Source organism: Halichondria panicea, chromosome 17, assembly GCF_963675165.1.
Source record: "Halichondria panicea chromosome 17, odHalPani1.1, whole genome shotgun sequence".
Classification (NCBI taxonomy): Eukaryota; Metazoa; Porifera; class Demospongiae; order Suberitida; family Halichondriidae; genus Halichondria; species Halichondria panicea.
This window is the reverse complement of record NC_087393.1, coordinates 78806-87571: the sequence shown is the minus strand read 5'-3', so window position 1 is coordinate 87571 and position 8766 is coordinate 78806. Positions and strand designations below refer to the sequence as shown.

Genomic DNA, 8766 nt, shown 5'->3' with positions numbered 1-8766 from the left:
TGGGGCATGTAGCTGTGCAAAACACTGAAACAGCTTGTTCTAAAGACGATCTTTCCCCCATTTTCATAGCAAAGGGGGTGGGGCTGCACTAACCTCAAATGAATATGCAGTCCCTTGAAAAGATCTACAGAGAAGCTTGCTTGCTGGATTTGAAGTACAAGCATCTCTCTGATGCATGTGAGTCCCTGCTGCAGCCGTGGTGAGTGGGTGAGTGGGTGTAGAGAACTGCACACCACATCTACATCATCTACATGTACTCAATTTATTGGCACACCTGCTTTCATAATCTGTGGATAAAGATCTACATGCACTGCTTCATCCCAGTGTCACTATGCAGGCCTAACAGATATGTTAATGGACATATAAAAAAAGAAAACACAAAGGGAGGACGAATATCAGGTAAGCTTAATGCAGGAATCTGTAGCAGATCTCAAATGATTTCTTTCGGTTGTCCCATGTGGTCTAGTGGTTAGGATCCGACGCTCTCACCGTCGTGGCCGGGGTTCGATTCCCCGCATGGGAGACTATAATTTTCTCTTTTTTTTTTTTTTGCTATTAATTTACAGATTCTGTACATCAGTCTGACCAAGATGTAGCGAGTGCAGCAAAGGACTTGACAGACCTACAGATTCTAGACAACATCCTCTCGAAAGCACAGCAAGTTAGAGAGGTATAAAGATTAGGAGAAAATTATAACGATGTATCACGTCTGATTTTTTCATAGGGTGATAACATACTGATTCCTAGAAGGACCATAGCAACAAGTATGGCCATGGCAACACATGCGTATGGCCAAACAAAGCGTCCCTCCAAGAAAGCATCTAAATCTTCTAGCAAAACTACAACATTGAAAACACCTTGGCAACCCCTGCAAGACATAGCGGTGTCTTCTACTCATTCCAAATATGATACTGGCTTAAACCCAACGCCCCCCTCCACTCCATCAGATAATACCAGTGAGGGTGGTAGAACACTCCCCTCCACTCCATCAAGTGAGGGCACGAAGGGAACAGTGTTCCTACTCCAAGCCAATGGGTAGGGCACTATATCATGTCATTACTTAATCTGCTAAGTTTTGGCTGTCCCAAGTGTTTAATCTGAGCATTCCGTTTGATAGGCCATTCTAAACCTTATTACCGTTACACAGGCAGAGGCTAACAATGCCATCAAAATATATCAAGCTACGAAAAGTCTTAACAAGGTTTGTATACTATTATTATTATATTTGTAACTAATCTATTTGTATATGTAGGCTGACGTCCCAACAACAGGGAGCATCACATGACACCCGCCACTGTGAGGGAGCTGAACACTTCTCACAAAGATTGCTCTCTGAGGTATCACCGTCTTATATCCAGAGCAATCTACTCTACACACATACACAGGGGGAGTCTGTTCTGATTGAGTTGCTGTTAGCACTGGAAGAATGGGCTCTCGTCAAAAAAGAACTTTTAGCCATCACCCCAAAGGAAAAGGCCGGTGGTAAGTTTGAATGGCAATTATGATCAGCCATACGTTTTGTTGATAGACAACTCTCTCTCTGAATGTGTGCTAATGTTACAGGGCTGCCACTAACCCCTCCTCCCTCATCCCTCCCTCCCTCCCTCCCTCTAGTGTCTGACACATGGCAGGACCTGCTGAGAGTGAAGACCAAGATGGAGTCACTTGTAGCAAGAGAAGTATCGCTCAACTACCTATCCAAAGACACAAGTAAGGCTTCCCCTTGTCTGCCTAAAGGACCTGAGATGACTTCAAGCGCTGTGTTTGCATATGTGGAGCTGGAGAGAGTGATACAAGTGACGCTACTAGAGACACAGCTGCTGTATGAGTCCTGGGAGACACACTTTATAGAGGACATTGGGACAACTGTTATTCCATTACTGAAACAAACATCACCATCACATGATCTGGTTCAGTGCATTCACAAACTATTAGGAACTAAACCATCCGCTCATTTATCAGTTGATCATCAATGTTAATTAGTACATCATAAGCAAATGTGTTAATTTCAGTATAATAAACAGGAGCAAATTAATGCTATAACTTATATGAAAATTATTTAATGATCAATATAAAAATATAAAAATAATTGTCAGAGTCGAAATAAAAAGTCATAATTATAGATTCTAGTGTCTCCATCCTACAGTGTGTCCGTCCGTCATTTGTGGCTCTAGGAATCCTCTGAACTCTGACCCGTCATGTTTCCAGCGCACTCCGTACCCCTCCATTGTCCTCACCTCTATCACCCTCACATCATGCTGGGGGAGGGTACAGGGTTCGTTCAGAACACACACCACACAATTAGATAATATTTTATTAATATTCTGGGAGAGATAGCGTGTGTGGGCGTGTGTGTGCTCACTGGTAGGGTGTGAATGTTGATCCATGTAGCAGTCTTGAGTATCTTGAGGGCCACCATCAGGGCATGTCTGTTCTTGTCCTCCTCACCTGCATTGAACGCGTGTATATCCTAACCTGGCCTCACCACTAGACAAAACACAACCTCTCACTTCATAATACAGTACACACTCCACACCCACCCACGCACCTCCAGTACACACTCCCCACCCGCCCACGCACCTCCAGTACACACTCCCCACCCGCCCATGCACCTCCAGTACACACTCCCCACCCACCCACGCACCTCCAGTACACACTCCCCACCCACCCACGCACCTCCAGTACATACTCCCCACCAGGTGTCGGACGTGTCCCTGTGACTGTGCTTACTGAGTGCCCGCCCACCTACACTCAATCGTGCTGAGGGATGATGAAGAGAGTTGAATGATGAGAGTAGGGATGGTTGTGACGGAGGGAGGAGGGGGACACTACCCACTGTGCAACGAACACCCAGTAGATCCAGCACACCTCTCAAATCTAGCTCCTACAGTGTCAGCAACACTACAGTTACATGTATATAGTAATAGAGTTGACACCTTTAAGATGATCTCTATGGTGCAGTATCTTTCATCCTCTGACCACATCTCCCACAGACTATGACAACCCACTACCTTGCAATCCACTGCCTCTAGCTTCTCCTGTCTGTGTGTGTGTGTATGTGTGTGTCCTTAAGCCAGGCTACTACTGCTGACCCACCTCTGTGATACAGTGCTGCCTTCATTCAACATGTACATGACCGGCAGGTCAGCCACTGGACATGTTCTGTGGGAACACATCAACACCGTCATAACTTATACTAGGCTGACAAAAACTGATTTATAATCACATTACAAGTTTTGTTACCCTGTCACCATCCAGTAGGCGAGAGACAGAGAGAGCCTTCTATAGAATGGGCGTTGTGGGTACCCCCCCAGTACACACAGTCCACCCTCAAACACTGGAGGAGGTTCCACTACTGGGCCTGGGGCCTGGGCCTGGAAAAGCTCCTCCACTACTGGGCCCGGAGCCTGGGCCTGGAGCAGCTCCTGACACACCTCAGGGGTTAGTGAGAGGTGGCCTCCCTCAGCTGAGATACAGAGCAGAATCTACTAGTATATCATCACATCTCTACTCCATACACATGATACACACGTACCTCCTTCAAGACAGGTTGCAACACCTCACTAAACACCTTGGCCTCATCCATAGCACACACTAGCTGACACAGATATCAGCAGCTTGAAGGTTTACACCAGCCACTTTTGATAATAGGTAAAGATCGTCTTTTGTTTGCTTTACTTTTTTCCATGGGTCCAAATCACTAGCAATACTACACAGCCAAAGTGTACAGTTAATTATCAGACAGTATTAACCCTATACCCTATACCCTAACCCTTCTGAAAGCTTAGAAAGAGACCTTTCAAATGGTACCATCAGTGTGACGGTAGTGTGACTGTAGACTTTAAATTATGAACACTCTAAATAAACAAATTAATTTTACAATATTACTTTGACCTTTGAACTAAAAGCAAAATTACTTTGCCACAGCGCATGCGCACAAGGTGTGGGAACGCATGTAGTGTCTAGACCACAATCTTTGCAGGAGAGTACAGTGTTGTGGCGAGTGAGGAGTGAACTGTGGGGTCTCCATGGCATCTCCTCGGAGACTCTGACGTCAATGGCCTGGAATATTCTCGGATCCAGTTCCAGAACCTCAGTTCCTTTGAAGTTTAAAGGAGAAGCAAAGTGTCTTGCTGGAAGAGGTGAGTTTCTTTGCTTGTTGCTCGCATGTTTGCAGGAATTTTAGCTGGGAAGCCTTTTGGAGCATCGTAGCATTGTTTGCTGTCTATTTGGTCATGTTTTACAAGGATTTTTTATGTGACAAAATTTATTTTTTATTCTTTCTTTTGCAGGAGCAGCGCAAACCTTCCACTGTATCGCAGGAGCAGCGCAAGAGTCTTATTCAGCAGTGCAGTGCAGTGCAGTGCGCACAGGTTGTAGGATCATTATATCGTGAGTTGCAACCTTGCTCTGTATGTTTATTGCGCTTGTGTGCATGTGGCTAGCTGCACCGTAGCGCGTACCGAGTTGTTGCAGCTATTGCCATACAGCTGGTTGGAGTGTTGGAGGCATTTGGTTGTGTGGATGCAAAAAATAATTTAATATAGTTAGGGTGGCCACTTTAGTGACTGTGAGAGAAGTAGTTGATGCAGTTGAATAGATACATACTTGCCAGCACAACGCATGCACAGTTAGCTAGCTAGATACACGTACGCATGCCAAAAAAATCGTGTATACGCATGGCTAAGAGTCTATTAGTCTGCATTGCCTTGAACCCTTTGTAATTTGGTGGTGGTGGGGGGAGGGGGGGATGGTGTCCGTAGCACTCAAATAATCATTCAGAATGTGTGTGGAAGGTTCTTCAACAGTCGGGTCGCAGGACAGTATCTTCTTGTTCTTGGAACCGTTGTTGAACCAGCCTTCGGGGTGTGACGATGGATTACTCATGGCACTCCAGTCTATTGAGGGAGCACTCTGCTGTTAGTACCTGCCTAAAGGGAAAGCAGCACAGGATCCTGCCATAATTGGGAGTGTTGAGATCTCGTTATCAGTTCCAATAGTTAGCTAGGATCATTAGAATAGCTAGCTATAATATAGTTGGACAACTGCTGTTTCTTGGCTTCTGCTAATCTGTTACGATGGCCTTTTTAGGATCTTAACTCTGTGCCTACTGCACATGGAATTGGTAAGTTCAGGCTTTAACTAAACTATAGGTGTGCCAAGGGAACTGTAGCCTTTGACTGGATTAGTGAAGAGTAGTCTTGAGCACTTGTGCAAGCCTTGCGTGCCAGGCTTGTTGCAACTGGAGTCGACAAGGGCTTCAAGAGCAAGGAGGTGTTGTCTCTGTGAGTCTACTGTTGTTGAACCATCCCACACATTCTGGTTGATTACCTCTGTGCTCAGTTAATGGTACTCACAGTCACAGGGTCCCTTTAGTTTATTATGCCCTTATTGTAATTAGTCCCATGGGCAAGGAAACTACTGGTGGTGGTGAAATTCATTATTTGATCTTGTGGTGTAGTCTTGAAAGTATCTGTGGTTAAATTGATTGGTGGTTGTGGTTGTCTCTATTGTCTGCCAGCACACATCTTGAGAGTTGAATGTGTTTGCTATTTGTTGTCTTGTGTTGTGCGTGAAATATGATAATTTTCCTTGATCCCTTGTGGGCAAGGATCTATTGATGATAATGTTGTCAGTTGTGGTGATAATGTTGTCAGTTGTGGTGGTGATTGGTTGGTATTGTGTTGAGATGTTCTCGATCGGTTTTGTTTGAACTGCTGCGCTCAATGTAACCATCATTTGCTTGTTCTCTTGCAGCCACAATGCACACACACACATCTCCTCCTACTAGCTACTGTACTAGTGTTCTATTCTCTCACTGTTTTTGTCTCCTCTCTCCCCCAGGTACAGACAAGCCATGCTGCTCTGGGGCCCAGGGAGGATTGTCACACTAACCATTGTGTGTGTGTGTGTGCTGTGTGTGTGCAGGTAGTAGGAGGGAGGGGCTCATTATCCAGCCACGCCCATTTGCTTAGTAAGCCAAGCATTGCATACTCAAACCCTTGTTGTTTCTGTAGGTGTATTTAACTGCTAGAAATACTTCAACCATTTTTCAAAACAAAGATAAGTAAAATAATAATGTCTCTTATGTAACTTGGCCACACCCTTTCTCTGCATGTGACTATGCTGAACCACTTTATCACATTGGATGCCATGGTAAGCACGCATTGTTGTCTTCTGTGTGTTCACTTCTCCAGTGAGGATATTATGAACTACTTCACCATTTTTTTAACACAAAGATAAGTGATTCATTGTTACCTCGTGTGCACTGTATAACCATCTCCTGCATGTGATGATGCTGGCCTTGTTCTGGGGAAGAGGAGGCTATAATATTATATAATAATAATATAGCGATGAACACTGTTATCTGAGTTTTGTAATACATAATTATTACTTATAATTCTTTTTGTGGTGCATATTATAGCTTAGTTCCCCGAATAGGTTACTGCGCATGCGCTGTAATCATAGTTTCTACTATCTGCTGTAAGGATACTCGAGGAGCCCCCCCCCCCCGCTTTGCATGAGTACGAAGTCTCTAGCCTCAGAGGAGGGTGGAGTCAGGGTACATGAGGCCGGCTATGTTGGACATGGACTCTGGGGTGGTCCCTAGGAAGGGGGACATTCCCGTGAGCCTGTGCGTGTGGGTGGGAGAGTGTGAACGTGTGTGGGGGAGGGGACAGTGTAGTGTGTGTGGGGGGGGGTTACATACACTGCACATACAATAATTACTAATTAATCTCTCAAATATCAACTTTGATGGTAGGATTTGAAAGGTCGCTTTCAGAAAAACATAAAATTAGATCCACAGAATTCAAGTTATGGCAGCTGAAAGATTCCCAAAATCATTAATTAAACGGAGGGGGGGTGTCTTTCAACAGCCATAATTTCAGTACAGTTGATGTGATGTCAACAATTTTATGATTTTCTGAAAGCTTAGAAAAATACCTTACAAATGATGTGTTTCCACACTCACTAAAGTCACACCACCGGCATACTATGGCACACTGCACTATGATCGCCAGCAAATTGCAAATGCACTTAACTTTTTCAAGTCCAAGTGAATTTAATCTGCCGAGTATGTCTGACCTACCAACCCCTTGTTCACAGTTAAGTGCAGTTGAGATAACTAAAACTGATGTGTATACTGCCTTGTGTGCTTTGGATGAAACCAAGGCCTATAGATCTATATGGGTGTGACGAGATTCATCCCTAAAAAACTGTCTTTTGTCTTTGTTGGACTCTGTTCATAATTTGTTCGTCATGTGTCTATCACATAGCAAGATACCTGTAGAGTGGAAAACACATAAAATTGCACCAATACCAAAAAAAGGAGATCTACTGCAAATCATTAACTACAGGCCAATCTCGCTTTTGTGCATTTTGTCAAAAGTGCTTGAGTCTATTATTTATCATAAAATCATTGATTTCATCTGTCCAAGTATCAATATGGCCATATTCATGAAAAATAAGTCTTGTTTAACGCAACTCCTCTTGGCATTCTCAGCTATACATCAAGCTGTCGACAATAAAGAAGATCGAAGTGGACATGGTTTACCTGAACTTCAAAAAGGCTTTTGATACAGTACCCCATAATGAGCTGCTGTACAAACTATGGAGAGTAGGTGTCACTGGGAACTTATGGTGCTGGTTTCAAAGTTATCTAAATGGTAGATCTCAATCACTCATTATGTTATGTTTGATAATGCAATGTCAGACACACTCCCAGTTCTATCTGGTGTTCCACAAGGTAGCATCTTAGGTCCACTATTATTCATTTTATACGTAAATGACATCCCAGACACTGTCAACCACTCACACTGCTATCTCTTTGCAGATGATGCGAAATTATTGAAAGTAATAAAATCTACTTCAGATCACAATGAACTTCAAGAAGATTTATCAGCTATCAGTTCGTGGTGCGAACAGTGGAACCTTAGTCTAAATCATAAAAAATGCAGTGCTGTTCATTTTTCGACAAAGTCCTCGCAACAATCTAACATGTATACTATAGGTGAATGTTTTATGGAATCTCAGCGTGATTTGGGTGTAATAGTTTCAGGTACCCTATCTTGGAGTCAGCAGTGTGATACTGTCTGCTCCAAAGCATATAGAGCTCTTTATGTACTACGCAGAAACGTGCATACAACATCATCGATAAGTATCAAAAAACAACTATAATTTATCTCTTGCTAGTCAAATCTTCAACCAGCTACTGTTGTCAACACTGGAGGCCTCAACTTTGTAAAAACATACAGTCAGAAAGAATTCAGAGAAATGTTTACCGGCAGACTGGAGTTCTGTAAAAACACATCCTGTCTGAATCACAGATGATAGTCTGGTTTGTATCTGTCCTAGCTTAAATAATTATAGTACTGCAAGGAGATGTTTATTGATGTATCAGAACTGTATTTTAAATACACAACTGTAACTTTATGCTGCTCAAAGCACATGCATGGCCAGAAATATTCACAATGTCACGCCCTACAATACCAACTGCTCCTGTAAGACAAGGGGTGGTTGGAGCTTGTTTTGAAAGAGTTTGAAGGTATTTGCATGCTACAGATTTACACTATAATTATCGCCAATTCTTGACTCACTGTTTACTGTCATGAACCTGAATCAGTTGTGGTGTGTATGTATTAAACCTGTTTTTTTACCCCAAATGTAAGACAGGGACTTGCTCAATTGTACGGAAGGGTTAGAAGGTATAGACTACTTAATTGAGTTATAGTCATCATGTTGGCATATTACTTAATTTTCATCTCC

At 43.2% G+C, this 8766-nt stretch overlaps 2 protein-coding genes and 1 non-coding gene across 4 annotated transcripts; 2 read left to right on the top strand and 1 right to left on the bottom strand.

Annotated features, from left to right (window-relative positions):
* Positions 1–64: 64 nt before the first annotated feature.
* LOC135351456 (uncharacterized) lies at positions 65–2110 on the top strand. 2 transcript variants are annotated; one of them, XM_064550454.1, is made up of 8 exons: positions 65–199; positions 338–399; positions 567–670; positions 725–1035; positions 1148–1201; positions 1253–1337; positions 1386–1482; positions 1615–2110. In XM_064550454.1, the coding sequence occupies exons 1-8, from the start codon at positions 99–101 to the stop codon at positions 1977–1979; spliced, it is 1179 nt and encodes a 392-aa protein (XP_064406524.1). In that variant the 5' UTR covers positions 65–98; the 3' UTR covers positions 1980–2110. The 2 variants fall into 2 exon arrangements, with proteins under 2 accessions (XP_064406524.1, XP_064406523.1); XM_064550453.1 differs by having other exon boundaries at positions 1253–1482.
* Positions 452–523, top strand: Trnae-cuc (transfer RNA glutamic acid (anticodon CUC)). Its single transcript has one exon. It is a non-coding gene; the product is annotated as a tRNA-Glu (tRNA).
* LOC135351468 (uncharacterized) lies at positions 1970–3860 on the bottom strand. The gene is made up of 7 exons (XM_064550466.1): positions 3536–3860; positions 3244–3485; positions 3097–3162; positions 2937–3042; positions 2677–2884; positions 2363–2448; positions 1970–2258 (listed from the first exon to the last, which is right to left on the bottom strand). Exons 1-7 carry the CDS (start codon positions 3584–3586, stop codon positions 2127–2129), a joined length of 891 nt encoding a protein of 296 aa, XP_064406536.1. The 5' UTR covers positions 3587–3860; the 3' UTR covers positions 1970–2126.
* Between the last annotated feature and the right edge of the window lie 4906 nt (positions 3861–8766).

What these genes read in the sequence shown, in the direction of transcription:
- LOC135351456 (XM_064550453.1), top strand. Translation starts at nt 99, where the DNA reads ATGAATATGCAGTCCCTTGAAAAGATCTACAGAGAAGCTTGCTTGCTG. An exon ending in GAGTCCCTGCTGCAGCCGTG is followed by an intron (nt 200 to 337) that starts GTGAGTGGGTGA and finishes GTCACTATGCAG; the next exon opens with GCCTAACAGATATGTTAATG. An exon ending in AAGCACAGCAAGTTAGAGAG is followed by an intron (nt 671 to 724) that starts GTATAAAGATTA and finishes ATTTTTTCATAG; the next exon opens with GGTGATAACATACTGATTCC.
- LOC135351468 (XM_064550466.1), bottom strand. Translation starts at nt 3,586, where the DNA reads ATGGATGAGGCCAAGGTGTTTAGTGAGGTGTTGCAACCTGTCTTGAAG. An exon ending in TGCAACCTGTCTTGAAGGAG is followed by an intron (nt 3,486 to 3,535) that starts GTACGTGTGTAT and finishes ATATACTAGTAG; the next exon opens with ATTCTGCTCTGTATCTCAGC. An exon ending in TCAACATTCACACCCTACCA is followed by an intron (nt 2,259 to 2,362) that starts GTGAGCACACAC and finishes ACCCTCCCCCAG; the next exon opens with CATGATGTGAGGGTGATAGA.